The sequence below is a fragment of the Onychostoma macrolepis genome, chromosome 12, assembly GCF_012432095.1.
Source record: "Onychostoma macrolepis isolate SWU-2019 chromosome 12, ASM1243209v1, whole genome shotgun sequence".
Classification (NCBI taxonomy): domain Eukaryota; kingdom Metazoa; phylum Chordata; class Actinopteri; order Cypriniformes; family Cyprinidae; genus Onychostoma; species Onychostoma macrolepis.
The window spans coordinates 13,602,019-13,623,122 of NC_081166.1; the positions used below are offsets into that span (position 1 = coordinate 13,602,019).

The following is a 21,104-nucleotide window of genomic DNA, read 5'->3' on the forward strand; positions in this document are numbered from 1 at the left end:
AATGTAGAGGTTTAGAACAAAAAATGACAGAAAATCCCTTTTTGGATTAACTATCCCCTTAAGTGTGCAAATATAATTATTATGAATATGTAGTAATGAAAGACTAAGATTGCAGAGAGTGTGAGAGTGTGTGTAATTTTGTACCCTGGTCGCAAGGTGAAGTTGGAGCTGATTTGCATCGGTCAGATTCCTCTGATATGGGGGCTTCTGTTGTGGGTTGCTGAGGGTCCTGCCCTGGAGTCAACTAAAGAGAGAACATTTTTAATATCAATATTAAATATTAAAATACTAATGTTTTTAATATTTTAATGCCTTTCTCGCCTAATCTTTTACATCATCGTCACAATCATCACTGGCCTCATTTTACTGCATCATTATTTAAAGTGATCATACTTTAATTTTGTCCCCCTGCTTATAATGTGCTTTTCTCATGTGATATGAGCAACAGTATTTTGTAACTCATTTTCTTGTGTTCTGTAGATTATTGCATCAACCCATGGTCCAATCTGGCCTCCCCACATTCCTCAGATATTTAGGCCGCTCACCTTTTTCCTGCGCTGGGTACTGTTGGAGATCTTATCTGGCGTCACCCCGAGATCAGAGAGCACTTTAGCAATTTTTCTGGCATCGACGCCACAGCTAGGAGCTACATTACTTTCACAGCGCCGATGGACATTCATTTTACAGGCTGGAAACAGGCGAGAAGGCAGAAATGAATACATGGCAATAACATCAGATTCTTGATTCTTTACAACACTTACCTTTGCACTGCAGGCCTTGCCGCATTAGTCCCCAAAGTAAGGAGCCGCAGTGGTCGCAGAAGGTGGGGACTTTGTAATTATGAATGCTGAACATGTGTGGAATGTTTACACTGAAGCGCTGGGAGCCAACCTGTAAAAACAAAACATCATTCATGCCACAATACCCACAATTCAACTGATCACTCTGACGAGGAAATACTGCAGAGATTTTAGTAGTTTTAGGCACATGAGGCTCAGTGTTGTTAACTAAAACTACAACTAAAACTATGATTCATTATTAGTAAAGTAAATTATTTGTTTATTAGTTCATTTTAAAAAAGCTGCAAATAAATATTAGATGGGAAAAACTAAAACTGAAAAATTCAAGGTAAATTTTGCCTTGGCAAATAACTGAAATAAAATAAGTTTAAGCCAAAGTACTACAATTACTAAAACTGGAATTTAAAAAAGAAAGGTAAATATAAATATAAAAAGAAAAGAAAAAAAATACAATAATAATGCTTTTAATTAATATCAAAATAATATTAAAATAGCACTGCATGGGCTATTGTTAGAATACTAGCATACTGAAAAACAACACAGTATACACTGTACAGTACACTACTTAAAAAAAATAAAATAGTATGTTTCTCATCACATATCATGCATCAATATCTAACATTTTAAAAAGTCCTCATGATCTTCCTACAGTACATTTATAAAAAGTTGTCACATTATCTCATGTTATATTATGTGTGGTGTCCCGCTACCATCTCAGAAATACAATAACTACATTTTAACAAAATTTTAAGTAAACATGACAAGAAAGAAAGAAGAATGTTGAAGAATGCTGCTGATATGATTTGTCACACTGTAAAAAGAAGGTCAAGATAAGTGCATCGTATTCTGGGAAACACGTTATTTTCTGTTGTGATAACTGTAAACACATTGGCAAATGTATTAGGTCATAATGTGTAGTATACATACTTCAGAAACAAATACAAGTATGCAAACTCAAACATAGCTTGAGAGAGCAAGAATGTAGAACTGACCTCTTCAGGAGTATCTTCCTGTTTCTTCAAGCCAGCACATTTTGTTATAATAAGCTCATGGCATCTCTTATGGACCACGCAGGTACACACTGAGAGATTTGGGGAACAGGCAAAAAGTTAACATTGCATGGTAATAACAATAGAAAAAAAAAAAAAAAACATATATATAAAAAGATAAAGATTGGATTATCAAATGAGGAAAGATTATAAATGATTTTATTGTCATTGTACATAAGCGAAGAGTCTTACTCACCCTGACACTGATACCCCTGTTTCCCCAATACACCCCTGCAGAACCAGAGTGAAATAAATGTGTTAGACAACTCTGGCATACAGCAAGATGGTTCAGTTCTGTTTCTGACCAGCAGAGGGGGAGTTGTGTTACAACACAGACACTGCATCTATAGCTGATTGTGTCAGCGGCAACAAGCAGCATTGTGTGGAGCCACACAGATGCACTATTCACCAGGTATGCAAATAGTTAGACCTAACAGTTATTACTGTACAGGGAGGAACTGTTTGCAGAGATAAAAATAAACATCTGTCTAATCTATGAATGCATCCCTTTAGGCCCTCCACACAGGCACATGAACAGTCGATCTAATTTGCGTTCAATATTAATATTCATTACAAAAATCTTTTGTTGGAACCAAGAGGAGTGCCTGTGATTAGCATCAGGTGTCATCATGCATCGACTTGGAAAATGACATAAACAAAAGCTTTTATATGTCTGAAAGGGATCTTTATAGACGTAGCTGTTGTGAATGAGATAAAGGGTGACAGGTAAGGGGCGCTGAGGGTCCTACCAGATGAAATCTCTGCAGTGGGAGCAGTAGGTGGGCTGTCTCAGGTAGGTGGCCATGAACTTGTGACCGTTGACCTGATGGACGCGCCTCCGGACCGCTCCCTGACGTTTGCGTGGACGCATCCTCTCACGGAACACTCTCTCCTCATTTTCAGTGGATGATGCTGCTGCAGAGTAAAAAGACATGGAAAAATAAGACAGCTGAATGTTAATATGTTGAATGTGTATATATTTTAAATAAAACAACTTATTTATTTATTAATGTATGTAATGCATGTATATACAGTATGTGTGTCCACATATGTATTTATTTTTTTAATCAGCATATTAGTAAGTTTGTATGTCCCCTACACTGTAAAAAGAAAAAAAAAAAGGTTGACTTAACTCAAAAAAAATAAGGCAACCTATCACAATCAACTTTTTAAGTTAACTCAACTAGCAACCGACAACTTAAAAACTTAAGTTCATCTAATGAATAAAGTCTACTGAGTGTTAAAAGATCTGTCAGAGCAACCAAATATGTTTTAGCAATTTGCAATACTAATCGTTTTTTAACAATCCACTTTCTTTTAGATTTACATTTATTTTCAAAGTTTTCTACATAGCATGGATAGTATTTGTCTCTTAAAAGTAAAGGCAAACATTTATGTTAATGAACAAATATATTAAACAAGTTGCAATGAGATGCAAACATACAGTAACTCAGCATACGATTCTCAATTTGAAAAGTTGGGAGAACATCTGGATATGTTGTGAACAAATACTTGAGTATCTAAGTAAGGTAAACAAAACGACTTTTGCTAGCGACATGTTTAGAGTATTTTTGTTCAGTTCACACAAAAAATTTACTTCTAAAAATTCTTTGTTCAGGCTACGTTTTTACATTGGTTAGTAGAACTTTTCAAACGGAGTCATCTTAACAAACAATTTTACATTGAACAACATTGCACAAGTTCCCAGCATGCACTGCAGCTTGAAAATATTTTATGTTAATTATTATTAAAATATTATCATTGTTTTACATTTTGCTGGCTTAATTTATGTTGCTGCTGCTGTTGTTACTGTCAGCTGTCATGTGGATCAGACTTCATATTTTGACTGATTTAAAATTTGTTTATCCTCACCATGTTTGAGAATCGTGTGCTGAGGTACTGTATATTTGCATCTAATTGCAACTTGTTTAAGATATTTATTCATTAACATAAATGTTTGCCTTTAGTTTTGAGAGGCAAATACTATCCATATTATGTAGAAAACTTTGAAAATAAACATAAATCTAAAAGAAAAGAGTAGTGTTGCTAAAACATATTTGGTTGCTCTGACAGATCTTTTAACACTCAGTAGACTGACTTTTATTCATTAGATGAACTTAAGTTTTTAAGTTGTCGGTTGCTAGTTGAGTTAACTTAAAAGGTTGATTGTGATAGGTTGCCTTGTTGTTTTGAGTTAGGTCAACTTTGTTTTTTTTACAGTGCAGGGTTAAAGAAAAAAAGTCTACACTACCATTCAAAAGTTCTGAAGAAATTTATTTTAATTTTTTTCAGCAAAAACACATTAAAATGTTCAAAATAAGTGCAATTAACAAGTAATGTTCTTTTGTACTTTCTTTAAATCAAAAACCCTGAAAAATATGTAGTAAAAAAATCGTAGTGCATCATAGATTTCAACAAAAATATTAAGCAGCACAACTGTTTTAAACATTGATCATAATAAATGCTACTTGAACACCAAATCAGAGTATTAGAATGAAGGATTATGTGACGCTGAAGCGTGGAGTAATGATACTGAAAATGCATCACAGCAATAAATTAAATTTTAAAACAAATTCAAATAGAAATTAGTTATTTAAAACTGTAATAATATTTCACAATATTGCTTTTTATAATATTTTTGATCAAATAAATGCAGCTTTGAAATAGGCTACATAAAAAAAATTTTAATCACACTGACCAGTGTACATTTTGCATTAATTGATTTTTATTTAAAATTATATTATATTATATTATATATATATTATATAATTATAGTGCTTTCATCACTGTCTGTGCCACTAAACATGAGCTAAAAATAAAAGTCAGTACAAACACTTTCTAAAGTGAACACACATCCACACACTCTGGTACAGTAGAACTTTGGTCAGTCACCAAACTCCAAACATTTGGTCGGTCCTCAAGAAGCCTCATGATCTTACATTAACCCAGCCAGCAGAGAAAGTGAACAAACACATCATTGATTCTCAAGCAAGTCTTCCCCTCACTTTCCCCCTTTCAGGGCTGCAGTAATTGTGTATATGTGTGTTGATCATGAGAGAAACTGGCGGCCGAGGACCACCTGACCAACCATGTGACCCACTGCCATGGCTCCATGCATTCCAGCAGTCAGGTCATGCCTTTTGGGGGGACAGCGTTCCTTCATCACACAAACAACCGTGAAATTGCATTTCACATCACTATGTGTGTTGTGGCATTGCCCATAATGTCCGTCAATGAGAGAGAGATGTTTCCTTGGAGGAGAGTAGAGAGTCTAACAACTTTCTCCCTCTTGTTTTGTTCCAATAAACTTGCCATCCAACTCCTCCCACACTTCTGGTCTTTCAGTACAGCAGTGTATGTGTGGGCTGCATTATTTTAATGCTGTCTGTAAGGGGAGCTGCTGCAGAGGTGTGATTACAGCTACGAATCCCTGTAGGGCGGCACGCAGCCCCCGTAGAGCAACTAGGCTCGGTACAATTACCATTGCGAGGTTCCTGGGGGACGTTCGGTGAGCGTGTGTGTGTATATCTGCATTCTGTCTCATGTCAGGGTGCTCATGGAGCAAGTTGTGTGTGTGTGTGTTGTCTCATATCAGAGCGTCCTGTCTTCTGGAGCAGGCAGCTGCTCAGGAGAACAGCATGGCAGCTAAAAGGGCCATTAGTGGGATAGATGTGCTTACATAATACATTATCCATCTGCTCAAAAAGCAGGGCTTAACCATAACACACCTATACCTCCCAGCACAACACAGTTCACGTTAGAGTACCACACATAAATACACTGACAGGGAAGACATGATACCAGTGGAGTTCATACTGTCTGCATTCACTTTATAGATCTAGTCAGAGTAGTCGCCCTATTTAATTTGACATGAACATGAGGCAGGAAGGAAATCAATAGCTTTCTTTCTAAATCTAGTGTGCTGACAAACTAGACAGCATTTTAAGGCATCATAGGCCCAACATAAAGGCAGTAAAGTGAGGTAAGGCATCATTGCATGTATAGTAAAGTAAAGTAACAGAGTCAACTATTTTAAAATATTTTATAGTTGAATTTTCTAACCAAAATTAACTATTTATTCATTATTACAGATTCTCTTTACTTATTAAAGCATCATGCTGTTAGCTTAGCAATATGCTAACTCAAACTCAAACAAAACAAAAAACTCAGTTTCTTCTGTACAATGTTTCTGCCTATGTGTCTTTGTGGAACATGTTATTTTCAGGAATTTCCAGTATGGAAAATGGAAAAAATATTGACATAACAGAGCTTTAAGGCAGTATGACACATTGAAGCCTCATTGTTGCTTGTGTCAAAGTAAATATGCTGCCCACTCTGACTAAGCTCTGTATGGAGATTCCTGGATCTAGTTTGTATTTCGGTTTATTATTGAACCAGGCACAAACACACGCATTGTTATCTGTATAATGGTTGTCAGATAAGGATGGTTTCAATGGTCGAGACTGATATCTAGAGATAAGGTGCAGAGAGGTGCAGGTGGCTAATACAATACTGACATGCTATTTAATGCTAACAAATATATATGGCTATATATATATATATATGTCACCATTGAATTAACAGAATTCTAAGGTTGTATCTGACATTTTTGACAAAACTGAGTTGGGGGCGACACAGAAAAGAATCAGTATCAGTATCTACATTACAGTTGAATCACTGATGTCTCATGGACTATTTTAACAATGCCCTTACTACCTTTCTGAACATGGTAGTTGCGTTGCTGTCTATGGGGGGTAAGAAATCTCTCAGATTTCATCAAAAATGAAACAAAGGTCTAACAGGTTTGGAACGACATGAGAGTGAGTTATTAATGATAGAATTTTCATTTTTGGGTGAACTATCCCCTTTTAAGTTGAACGACTAAAATTACTAAAAGTATAGAAGTAATAAAAGACTAATAAAAATGATGAATTTACTAAAATTTAAACTAGGATTAAAATGAAAACTGAAAATATAAATGAAAATTAGTGCTGTCAAAAAATGAATCGTGATTAATCGCTTCCAAAATAAAAGTTTTTGTCTCCATAATATATGTGTATGTACTGTGTATATTTATTTTGTATACATTTAAGAAAAATATGGTCATATATAAAATCTATTTATATATGATAGATATTATATGAATATAAATATATACATGTAAATACATTTAAATATTTTCAAAATATATACTGTATGTGTGGGTATTATCTACATAAATATACACAGTACACATATATTATATATATAAATGCTTCATTCATTCATTCATTATGTAAACAAAAATGTTCATTTTGGATGTGATTAATCGCGATTAATCGTTTGACAGCACTAATGAAAATGAACACACACGCTGTTTAGTAAATGCTGACAGTCTGTTTGCAATAATAAGAAAGAAAGAAAGAAAGAAAGATCTAAAAGAGAAAGAGAAATCGGTGTGACAGGAGTACAGTACACAGTCACACTTTTATAATCGTTATCTATCTCATTCAAGTCTGATGACATGCAGCAGGTGAGAATGCATGAACACGTTCCTTAGTGACTGTGTCCATGGTGATCAGGGACGACTGCACGTGCGTTTCACCAAACCACGGTCACTCCCTTCTATACGCACATACTCATCCTTCTACGTCTCTCACGGTTGCTCTCTTTTTGTTCGTGTATATTTCGTTCACTATTCTCCTGATTGGCTTTTAGAAGGCTGAGCTGATGAGAGTTTGAGCCGAACGGCTGTGTTCGCCCACGGTCAGACAGCCAAGAGGAGCTCGGGGCAGCCTCCACCCACGCCAATGCCACTTCAGCCCCAGACACGCCACCCACAAGCACTCTCCAATCCAGCCAGAGCACAGCATGGGACCAATTAAAATGGCATCAATCAGAAAAAGAGAGGGATAGAGAGAGAGAGAGAGAGAGAGAGATTGCAGATCTGCTTATAACTCAATGACAGTCGGTTCCATAACTTCAGATTGATCAGTGAGCGACATGAGCCACACAACCTTCAACTTCATCATCCCAGGTAAAGTTTAAAGAGTTTAGAGATAGAGAATTAGTGCAGATTGATAGCTCCCTGCAGGTACATGCTGGTACAATCTGGTTAGTGATGGTTTGCAGTCTAGCTGGTGGACCACCTTAGCCTGTTGAATTTGATCTTTCTGTTGAAACCAAGATAAATTTGCTGGTTAATACCAGCATCCAAAACGCAACGTATGCTGGTAATGCTGGTCTTATCAACAGGACCGTTAGAGACTCAAGCTATGTAGGCTATTAGGTAACATGCACTTAAAAACGGCCTTAAAATCATACACTGTAAAAAAATTAAAAATGTTATAATAAAACTGATTACTGGAGTATTTGTAACAAGAATAAACTATTAAATTTTTTGTACAAAATTTCATGCTTAATTCAATGTGTTCCTTTTCATTTGAGTGAAAATTGTTTCCACACAAAATGTTTTTTTTTTTTTTTCAGTGAGATCTTGGCCATTCAGAGTTATTACAAATGAATCATTGTGAAATCTAATTTACATTAAACACATTTACGTACATGCGTAATTAATCGGCACAAATTGCAAAAGCTATAATCTGTTATGAAATCATCTGGACTCTGGATTAAGTGAATAGAAAGCACTGTTTGAGCTTGTGCATGTAACCTTCCATAAAGTGTGAACAGTTTGCTCCAGTATTTTATGGTGCTACATAAAAACATATATAGTTAAAAAAAGAAATTGTGTTCATAAACAGGTTAAGTGTATTTACAATTATTTCCGTTTAGTTCAGTGCAGCACGAACAGCAAAAATAGGCTCAGTGCTGCAACTGTACTTGCAGCTACTCTCCTGCTGTGTGAATAGAGTAGCCTGTTAACACAAGAGGCAAAATAAATACACTTGGAAATGCTAGAACTTAAGTCATGTGTAATTCTCATGACCAATAACTGCAACACACACAAACAGCACATTATCAAATTAAATAAGCGTTACAGTACACACTACAGATCAAAAGTTTTAGGTCAGTACTTTTATTTTTTAATACTTTTATTCAGTAAAGATGCATTAAATTGATCTGAAGTGGAAGTAAAGACATTTATAATGTTATAAAAATTTTAAACTTTCTATTAAACAAAGAACTATATATTAATATATAATTAAATAATATGTATATAATATATATTCCACAAGAAAGAAGCACAACTGTTTTAAATATTGATAATGATAATAAAAAAAAAATATTGAGTCCCAAATCAGCCTATTGGAATGATTTTCTGAAGAGTGGAGTAATGACTGCTGAAAATTCAGCTTTGCCTTCACAGGAATAAATTACATTTTAAAAGAACAAAGATTTTAAATTGTAATAACTTGTAAAATATGAATGAATTCAATTGTAAGAAAATCTTACCAACCCCAAACTTTTGAACAGTTACTTTCAAAGACAGAAAGAAAGATTCCTTCAGTCACGTAGTTGAGTCACAAGAATGTTGTCAAGCAGTCATGTCTCTGCCAAGCTTGGCAGGTGATATCACAGTCGTATTATGGAGCCACTGTAGCGTAGTGATCTGAGATGTTATCTAACTAGCCATCTGTCACATGACTCTCTCTCTTGCTTTCTAAATTACAAAACGAGTGCAGATTATTTCTTTGAGTGTCCTTAAATTGCATGAAGGGAAACACGTTAAGATCAATTTAAAAGGTAAGATAAATCTTTAAGAGATCCAACATCAACATTGAAAGTACATATATTATCGAACATAATACTTTACAAAACTGCATATATTTAAGAATTGGTGTGTTTTCATAATGTCACGCAAACCGAGCCGGATTTAAACGCTAAAGATCTACACAAGAAACTAATCCGAATACTCAAGACGGCAACGTCACTGTTCAGATTTTGACCTTGTCCACTCTTTCACCCTTGTCTCCATCTCTCTTTCTTTCTCTCCTGCTCTCAGACCTCTCACCCACTCTATCCATCTATAAGTGTGAGCACACAGGCTCGTTTCCATGGCAACCCCTGCAATCTAAACCATCTCAGTGCCTGGGCCGCTCTGCTGAACAAACACACGCAACGACCGCAGAGGATCCCCTGCTCAACATACAGATTTGGATTTTAGGAAAGAGGGAGGAGTAGGGAAGCTGACAAGAGAAAGAGAAAACCTGGAGGAAATGGAATAGACAGAGAACATTTAGCGCACTGCGGCTTCAAATACAGAAACTCATTAAGGAAAAGAGAGAGAGAGAAAAAAAATATAAAATCTATTAATAGCCAATACCGCCTCTCCTAGCAGCCCTGCATACATTTGCATGATAAGCAGAAAAAGGCTGACACTCGCTGAGCGGTGAACACATGAACCCTGGGAGAAAGTTCAAGTGTAGGATGAACAAGAAGTGGATGGGGACGGCCAATCAGAAAGAAGATGGACAGAAATGGGGTTAGAGGGGTTTGTTAGGGACAGCTGTAGCAATATTTGGTCTTTGCTGTGACTGTAATGCGTGTGTTCAGGAAGTATATTCCTGATAAGTGTTTTAAAGCATTTCCAGAGTTTTTTTTTTTTTTAAATATCTCAAAGTAGATAGCGTTTGAATATATAGCATAATAATATATGAATGTAATACAGAATATATGGCAGCATAACGGTTATTGAAGATTTTTTTATTGGTATCGGTTAATATTGGATATATTGATCAGTACTGGATACTTATTTGGGTAATTTCTCATATACCACTGCCATCAATCACTCACTAACACAAGCAGATCTGAATAAAAAAGTCTCTTACACTCACAAAAGATGCATATATTTGACAATAAAATACTGTAAAAACAGTAATATTGTGAAACATTATCACAGTTGACTATTTTCCCTTTTAATATATTTTATAATATAATTTATTCTGGAAAGCTGACATTTCAGCAGCCCTCAGTGTCACGTGATCCTGGTTTATGCCAGTTTGGTGCTCAAGAAATATTTCTTATTATTATCAATTTAACTATCAATTTTTGTGGAAACTCTGATACTTTTTTACAGGACTATTTGCTAAATAGAAGGTTAAAAAAACAGCATTTATTTGAAATAGAAATCTTTTACAACACCATAAATGTCATGAGTATTTTGTGTGTGTATGTATGTTTGTGTATATATATTATATATATATATACACTTTTAAATATTTATTCCTGTGAAGTGTAACCCCCCCGGGTTTGCACCACCACACCTCGTTCTTGTTCCGAGTGGGTCTCGAACCCAGGTCTCCAGCACTGGAGGTGGGAGGCCTCTTTTTGAGATCAGTGAGGTTTACATGCAACAGCTCTTGCCTACGACAGTTACAGAAACAAAGCTGAATTTTCAGAATCATTACTCAAGTCTTCAGCATCACATGATCCTTCAGAAATCATTCTAATATGCTGATTTATAATCAATGTTGGAAACAGTTGTGCTGCTTAATATTTATTGGGACTTGTGATACTTTTTTCAGGATTCTTTGATAAATGAAAAGTTAAAAAGAGCAGTATTTAAAAGTTTGGGGTCACTAATTGTTTTTTTTTTTTGTTTTTTTTTAAAGAAATTAATACTTTTATTCAGCAAGGATGTGTTAAATGAATAAAAAGTGATAGTAAAGACTAATATTGTTAGAAAAGATTTCTAATGTGAATAAATGCTGTTCTTTTTAACTATTTATTCAATGAATCAAAGAAAAAAAGAGGTTCCAAAAATATTAAGCAGCACAACAGTTTTAACACGGATAATAAATCAGATATTATATATATCATATTATATATATCTCTATCTATCTATCTATCTATCTATCTATACACACACACATATATATATATATATATATATATATATATATGTGTGTGTGTGTGTGTGTGTGTGTGTGTGTGTGTATGTGTGTGTGTATTATGGCATGCCATTCAGGAAAATTTGAGTATACGGAATGGAATAAAACTTGATTATATGGAATGAAAGTATGAATGTATGGAATGAAAGTCTGAATATATGGAATAAAAGTTTGAATATATGGAATGAAATTTGAATATATGGAATGAAAGTCTGAATATATAGAATAAAAGTTTAAATATATGGGACAAAACTTGATTATATGGAATGAAAGTATGAATGTATGGAATGAAAGTCTGAATATATGGAATGAAAGTCTGAATATATAGAATAAAAGTTTGAATATATGGGACAAAACTTGAATATATGGAATGAAAGTCTGAATATATAGAACAAAAGTTTGAATATATGGAATGAAAGTCTGAATATATAGAATAAAAGTTTGAATATATGGGACAAAACTTGAATATATGGAATGAAACTTGAATATATTGAATGAAAGTATGAATATATTGAATGAAAGTATGAATATATGGAATGAAATTTGAATATATGGAATGAAAGTCTGAATATATCGAATAAAAGTTTGAATATATGGGACAAAACTTGAATATATGGAATGAAACTTTAATATATTGAATGAAAGTATGAATATATGGAATGAAACTTTAATATATTGAATGAAAGTATGAATATATGGAATGAAATTTGAATATATGGAATGAAAGTCTGAATATATAGAATAAAGGTTTGAATATATGGAATGAAAGTCTGAATATATAGAATAAAAGTTTGAATATATGGGACAAAACTTGAATATATGGAATGAAACTTTAATATATTGAATGAAAGTATGAATATATGGAATGAAATTTGAATATATGGAATGAAATTTGAATATATGGAATGAAAGTCTGAATATATAGAATAAAGGTTTGAATATATGGGACAAAACTTGAATCGGGGTGATGATTGACATTAAAGAATATGTATTTTGAAACAAATGGTATCTTACTGGTAAAAAAAAAACAAAAAAAAAACGGAACACTTACTTGTGTGAACAGCACATTTGTGTAGTTCTGTAGTAATCTACATCGATGCCATTTTTGTCGACAAATAAAAATTAGACAAAAATTCCCAGTCAGAACTGACGTCCTGTGTGATAGATGTGTACATCTGAATTGTAATGTTCTGATCTAACCGCGGGAAAACTCTGCGCTGTTGCATGTTCTACAGGATTGAACAACAGTGCTTCAAACTGATTCAGAGCGGTTTGCAATAAATGAATAGCACACATTTATGACAGGCAACTGCTTATGAACTAATGCTGATTAATTATAGCGATGTTTACTTTACAATGTTGTAAGAATGCATATTTTATCTCCCTCATGAACTTGAATGAACAGCCTGCAAATAAGAATTCCGGTGTATTTCGGTCTTGTTTCGGGGATTCCAGTCACAGGAAGGAAAGACTAAGGACATTATTTGACATATTATTCAATAAATAGATTTTACTATCAGGATTATTATAGTTAAGTAGAGCCATAAAAAGTATGCGTTAGGCCCTGATGAGCACAGAATTTAGCTCTATTTTGTGTCTTTTTGCACTTGAATTGTCCAAAAACACAAACAATTATGTCAAACTGTCAGTTTAGTCATGTATTCAGGTAACAGTTGTGTGATACTTAAATGCTTAATTAATGCATTACAGTTTAACCAAACTCAGTAGATTTTAGTCGAATAAATCTACTGTATTAGACTAGACTAAAACTAAAACAATTCAAATGACTAAAATATGATTAAACTATACGGCATTTTAGTCAAAAGACTAAAACTAAATCAAAATGCTATCAGAATTTACACTGTGTGAAATGCCTGAGATGATGGGATGTACACTCCAAACTGATTTTTGACTTTCATGAGCTGTAAGCTCTAATCATCAAAATGAAAAGAAATAAACATTTGAAATATATCAGTCTGTGTGTAATGAATGAATATAATATACAAGTTTCACTTTTTGAATGGAATTAGTGAAATAAATCAACTTTTTGATGATATTCTAATTATATGACCAGCACCTGTATATATATGTATATGTATGTATGTATGTATAAACACACTTCACCCTCTATCAATTGCATATTTATTCTCTAACTGAGAAACTAAACTAATACTAGGTTTCTTTTTTCTACAGTCTATCTACTCGTTTTCTTAAAAAAATTAAAAATTAAAAAACCTTGTTATGTGGACTGCGTTAGGCTAACCGAAGCTTGTCATAGCACTTGCTCTTTTGTTGGTTTTGATTGCTTCTTTTGTCCTCATTTGTAAGTCACTTTGGATAAATGCGTCTGCTAAATTACTAAATGTAAATATATATATATATATATATATATATATATATATATATATACACACACACACACACACACACACACACACATATATATACACATATATATATACACATACATACATACAGGTGCTGGTCATATAATTAGAATATCATCAAAAAGTTGATTTCTTTCACTAATTTCATTCAAAAAGTGAAACTTGTATATTATATTCATTCATTACACACAGACTGATATATTTCAAATGTTTATTTCTTTTAATTTTGATGATTAGAGCTTACAGCTCATGAAAGTCAAAAATCAGTATCTCAAAATATTAGAATATTTACATTTGAGTTTGAATAAATGACCATCCCTACAGTATAAATTCTGGGTATCTCTTGTTCTTTGAAACCACAATAATGGGAAGACTGCTGACTTGGCAATGATCCAGAAGACGAACATTGACACCCTCCACAAAGAGGGTAAGTCACAGAAGGTCATTACTGAAAGGTGTGGCTGTTTACAGAGTGCTGTATCAAAGCATATTAAATGCAAAGTTGGCTGGAAGGAAGAATTTGGGTAGGAAAAGGTGCACAAGAAACAGGGATGACCGCAAGCTTGAGAATACAGTCAAGCAAAGCCGATTCAAACACTTGGGAGAGCTTCACAAGGAGAGAACTGAAGCTGGAGTCAGTGCATCAAGAGTCACCACGCTCAGGCGTCTTCAGGAAAAGGGCTACCAAGCCACTTCTGAACCAGAGACAACGTCAGAAGCATCTTAACTGGGCTGTGGAGAAAAGAACTGGACTGTTGCTCAGTGGTCCAAAGTCCTCTTTTCAGATGAAAGTAAATTTTACATTTCATTTGGAAATCAAGGTCCCAGAGTCTGAAGGAAGAGTGGAGAGGCACAGAATCCATGTTGCTTGAAGTCCAGTGTGAAGTTTCCACAGTCAGTGATGATTTGGGCTGCCATGTCATCTGCTGGTGTTGGTCCACTGTGTTTTCTGATGTCCACAGTCAACGCAGCCATCTACCAGGAAATTTTAGAGCACTTCATGCTTCCTTCTGTTGACAAGCTTTATGGAGATGCTGATTTCATTTTCCAGCAGGACTTGGCACCTGCCCACACTGCCAAAGGTACCAAAAGCTGGTTCAATGACCATAGTGTTACTGTGCTTGATTGGCCGGCAAACTCGCCTGACCTGAACCCCATAGAGAATCTATGGTGTATTGTCAAGAGGAAGATGAGAGACACCAGACCCAACAATGCAGATGAGCTGAAGGCCACTATCAGAGCAACCTGGGCTCTCATAACACCTGAGCAGTGCCACAGACTGATCGACTCCATGCCACGCCGCATTGCTGCAGTAATTCAGGCAAAAGGAGCCCCAACTAAGTATTGAGTGCTGTACATGCTCATACTTTTCATTTTCATACTTTTCAGTTGGCCAAGATTTCTAAAAATCCTTTCTTTGTATTGGTCTTAAGTAATATTCTAATATTTTGAGATACTGATTTTTGACTTTCATGAGCTGTAAGCTCTAATCATCAAAATTAAAAGAAATAAACATTTGAAATATATCAGTCTGTGTGTAATGAATGAATATAATATACAATATTATATTTCACTTTTTGAATGGAATTAGTGAAATAAATCAACTTTTGATGATATTCTAATTATATGACCAGCACCTGTATATACACATACATATATATATATATACACATACATACACACACACACACACACACACACACACACACACATACACAGACACACACAATATATCTAACCATCACATGCCACCATTGTTTTGAGTGTGTATCTGTGTCTGTCTGTTAATCCATGGCTGAGTCCCACCTGCTATTTTAAGACAGTAAATCCTGGACAACTGACATGCTGCAACCGACAAACAACGTTTTCACTCTGTAGGCGCACGCACACACACACACAGACACACACACACAGACACAAACACACACAGACACAAACACACACAGACACAAACACACACAGACACAAACACACACAGACACAAACACACACAGACACAAACACACACACAGATACACACTTTCTGCTTATTCCTTTTTTCAACCTGTGTTGGTTATCCTTTAATATGGTTAAATGTATCGAACAGTGGGATGAGTCAGAAGCCTGAGGAAGGAGGAATACATTTGGCTGATGAGAGGATCACTATAAATAGAGGAGGGTAAAGATAGAAGCACAGCGTCTGTCACCTCTCATCAGAACGGTGAGCTGATAACGGCAAAAGGGACAAACTTACTCAAAGCAGGTGGGAGCCAGGATACTTTATTGCTCCCATTTTCTTTTCAATATCTCAAGATTTATGAGTATATAAACACACTCAGGCAGTGGAACAGACAGAAATATATTTCATTTATCCGAATGCAACATCTGTGACCAGCGTAGCTTGGTTCAGAAGCCTCTGATATCATCAGTCTTTAAACAGCAATGAACATTTGCGCTCTGAATTGGGCTTAACTCACAAAAGAGCCTAGTGGGACGTTGGGTCAGGAAGGTAGGAACGTGGGTAATTTTACAGAAAGCAAGGACACCACAGTGCCTGAGCTATTCTGGTCTGTGTAGCTTGAGGTGCCACTGAAAATAACTCAACTGTCCTTCATATCTAAAGAAAGTCTCTTCCCTGTATGTGTAAGACTCACTGATTGGATCTGTTCGTGGAAACATGACAACACTCTCCCACCTCTAGGTACCAAAAACTGCTCTCACCTGCTATTGGTGGTATGGTTGCCATTGCAGCAAAGATCAAAGGTCATGACTCGGGATGGGAATTGTTAGAAATGTAACAATTTGTGTTAAGGCCCATTCATACTAATTACTAGGGATGCACTGAATATTCGTCAACCAAAATTATTCGGGAGAAAATAGCAAAAAAAGCTCTTTCGGTGTTCAGCCGAATAAGTGAAAAGGCCAAATAAATTGTACCGATTAATGACGTGACGTCATCGATTACAAGCGCACAAATGCAGCAAACATGTCGGCAGTGTGGAAGCATCTAAAATTGTCAGCGAAAGATGCAAAAGCACAGACAGTGAGAGACTCTTTAGTATCGCATGTTTAGTATTGGTCTCAAAAATGGCCAAAAATATTATTTTACTAACTTACTAATTTTAAGTTAAATTACGCTTTATTGGTATAATGTCTGCGAATTTTTTTTTAAATGTTCAGTGTTAAGTAAATATTTTTAAATTCTTGTTCAGTAATTGTTTCTTTAAAAAGCAAGACAAAACAGTAAACAACACATTTTGGCTATTTAATGTATGCAATGGTGAAAAAAAAGGCAAAATACATGGAGAAAAAACATGAAAAACCATGTTCTATATTTGGCCTTCAGCCCAGTGTTTCATTTTGTTTGGCTTTGGACAAGAATTTTCATTTCAGTGCATCCCTACTAATTACATTAACTATCCACACCACAACTATAACAGCACAGAGAAACATCATTGTCGGAATCATTTAAAAAAAAAATTTCCAGCTGAGGAATGATAAAAACATTGACAGCCAATGATTAGAGAATTAGCCAGTCGATTCTGCTTTAAAGAGCTCAAGCATTTAAAGTGGCAGACAATGTAACTGCAGTGCATGCTGATAATAAACAGAAGGTTATTGTGCATTGGTTTGGACACTAATACAGTTACCATTCTTGGCGTAAAAGGGTTTTATAATCCGATTTCTCGTAACTATTGCTGTACCTTAATGTTCTGTTACATTAATGATCCTTCTAAATGAAGTGTTGCTCTTAAAGTGCATCTTTAACTACACATCAAAATACACTGATTTAGGTCTCAAAAACATAATAGTAATAATTCCTGGATCGTGGTGTCAGACATAATAACTATGTGACTCAGGTTGGTTGAGAAATTAACTGATTTATAATATTTGTGATTCAGTAAAAAGAATAAAAAATACACTTGAGAATCAAACTTTATTGGTTGTTTGTTTTTGATACACTAAATGTATCAGTTCACAAGAGTCATTTGCTGTAGAGTAAAACTTCACTGGTCGAGCTGTTTGTTTATAAGTGGCTCATATAAAAAAACTGGCTCATAAGATTCATTAGCTTGGTGATCGGATTTCACTGGTCATGCTGTCCAAGAGTCATTCAGTCAGGGAGTTAAACGTAATTGGTCATGCTGTATGTTCTATGCTGAATAGTAGCACAGTATTTTTAACATGCAGTGCGAGAACCATTTTCAAAAGCAAACATCATGAAAATCATTTGCTTCTGGTATATATATATATATATATATATATTTTTTTTTTTTAAACCAGAACCAGTTCTCAGTTCCCAACCCTAGTCATGACCTAAAAGTGTGCTTGCTGGGAGTTCTTGAGAATGTGCACATCTATTGATAATTTATCAGTCTCTACTAATATACTGACCTGATCTGTTTTTTGTTGTTGGGATTATCACACCCGTGTCAAATCACCCAACCCAGGCAGGTCAGAACAAGCAGACTGCTTTGGATCAATATGAAAGATCAACCAGAGATCAATAGTTGTGTGTACATACAATCATCAACAACAAGGCTTTGCTTAGGCCACTGGATATAAACTGGAGGGATGCTGAGCTCTCATTTATGCCCAGAGCAAAGTCGCACATTAGCACTAACTGACTGTTTGTACGGAGACGCTAGAATTAAGTGATCTCCAGCCAAGCTCATCCTCAGTTTACTGACACCTCTGAAAAGAGGCCTATGATTAACGCAACATCCAGACAACACAACTATTATTTAGACACAGAGCTTGTATGTGTGTGTTATATTGTCTGTTGTGGCTGTATGTGGATGTGCCTTTGTGTGGGCGCTGTGTAGTTGTTTGTTGCCCCTTACATTTGTGTGTTAACGTACACATTTACAGGCCTATTATCACAGCTCATTGATGCATTAGCCTAGTGTGTCAAAACACCAATAATATGTAAAATGAAAAGGAGACATAATAGGGTTAGTGAAACCTAAAAATAACGTTGGGTCATCATTTACTCATCCTTATGTCAATCAAAATGGGCAGGACTTACTTTTTGTTAATACTGTTCTTCATAAAAGTAAAGCTCCAAAAATGACAAAAAGCATCAAAACAATAGTCCACATGACTCATTTGTTTTGTTCAAAGTTTTTTGAAACCATACATTAACTTTGTGTTTAAAAAAGACTGCATGAGCAGAACAGTCCACTCTTACATATACAGATACACTCTTAAAAAAGCTTTCAAAAGAAGTGTTTTGCAGCGATTCCATAAGAGAACCATTCAGTGAACAGTTGATAATCAATCTAAATCTTTTAATAATCTGAAGAACCTTTTTCCACTCTAAAGGGTCCATGATGTTATAGGTTCTTCATGGAACCATAGATGATAAAAAGCCTTTATTTTTAAAAGTGTATAAATGGGAAAATGTTCCATATGGTGACTGTAAGCCTGATTTTTAACGTTAAAAGTTTCTGATACAGGCATTGCAGTATTCATTATGGTGGCTGTAGGAATGTCCATCCATCTTAAGAGGCAGAAAAAATCTGTCAAATTTTATTTCTGACCAGTAACAGAAGCCCAGAGGCATTATGAATATGACTTCCCTTAAAGCGACAAAATCCTAACTAAATGTAAGCATCTCATTCACTTTTGATGTCACTGATGACAAACCTTGCAACATGCACTGATGAAATTCGATAGCTGCAATTGCTTAATAAAATAAAAAGACATATGGTTTTGGGATGGCATGAGTAAATAACACAATTTTCATTTTAGGGAGAACTGTCCCTTTAAAACAGAGAGACGGTTGTCTGAATTTTGTCTCTATTGTCTGAATTTTGATTGAATTGTTATTCAATGAAGATTATCTGTCATGATCATCTCCACTAATGCATCCAGTCAGTTATAACCTGAGTGGGGAATTAAATAAAGCTATTTCTCAATCAAATTCCAGCATTGCTGCTTTGCGTCTGCATCATTAGTTTACCTCAACTGAAGACAGGTATCTCCCAGCACCAGCCTCAGGTCTGTGAGTGGGCTCTCAGGACATATGCTTGACACCCCCCACACACACACACAGAAGCGTTAAAGAGTGGGATTTCCCTAATGGACGCTGCTTCATTCCACACACACTCACACTTCCGATCACTCACAAGTTTCTTGGCACCAGGCCTTTCTAATGCACTAATGATGATTTCATGAATCTATCAAACGCCCACCATCAGGGCAGAAATACCAGTCCTCTGATCATTACTATTCAGTTGTCAGTGATTGCACAAAACTAGTGTTACATTTTTATTATTATTTTTTTTTTTTGCTTGTTTTAGTGACAATTTGGTTTAACAACATAAATAAAATGTTTGAATATTTGGTTTACATTAACATGGACACCACCAACATTTGGAATCGGTGAGATTTTTTTAGTCAAACTATTTTAAGGTCCAATTCTATTAACAAACCATTAACTATGCCTTTTGCCTCAACAAACTCCTAATTTGCAGCTAATTAATAGTAGTTGGTAGGTAGTTCTTAAGTTTAGGTATTGGGTAGGATTAGGGATGTAGAATATGGTCGTGCAGAATATGTATTTTATAAGTACTAATAAACAGACAATATGTTAAAATTTTAAAATTTAATTTTCAGCAGCCATTATTCCAGTTTTCAGTGTCATGTGATCCTTCAGAAATCATTGTAATATGCTGATTTGATGCTCAAGAAGTTATATTATTTTCAAGAAAAATGTTTTATTATCATCAATTTGAAAACATTTACGCTACTTTGCATTTTTGTGTAAAATGCAATATATTTTTTGTATGATTTTTGATGAATAGAAAGTTTAATTTGAAATATAATTCTTTTGTGACATTATATATGTCTTTTTGATTGTATAAAATATAAAACAGCTGACGTCACTAGCCCACTATATCTGGCTTTGCTGTCTGTTTGTTTCTTGGGTTAATTTGCTGTGGACTCAAGAGTCTCACCTTCACTGGAGGATCCCATCAGATCGATGACGACGTACACTTTGCCCTCGGGCTCCAAGTCGATCTGCAGAGAGGAAACAGAGAGAAGAAACCAATC

At 35.0% G+C, this 21,104-nt stretch overlaps 1 protein-coding gene across 4 annotated transcripts in view; it reads right to left on the minus strand.

Annotated features, from left to right (window-relative positions):
• The window catches only part of prkcea (protein kinase C, epsilon a), a 59,480-nt gene that overhangs the window by 25,224 nt on the left and 13,152 nt on the right, over window positions 1-21,104 (minus strand). For all 4 annotated transcript variants that reach the window (XM_058793506.1, XM_058793510.1, XM_058793509.1 and 1 more), the window contains exons 2-8: window positions 21,008-21,071; window positions 2,599-2,764; window positions 2,046-2,080; window positions 1,793-1,881; window positions 762-891; window positions 546-688; window positions 145-244 (exon numbers count right to left, since the gene is read on the minus strand). In XM_058793506.1, the coding sequence (XP_058649489.1) occupies window positions 145-244; window positions 546-688; window positions 762-891; window positions 1,793-1,881; window positions 2,046-2,080; window positions 2,599-2,764; window positions 21,008-21,071 (727 nt within the window). The remainder of the gene's footprint in view (window positions 1-144; window positions 245-545; window positions 689-761; window positions 892-1,792; window positions 1,882-2,045; window positions 2,081-2,598; window positions 2,765-21,007; window positions 21,072-21,104) is intronic.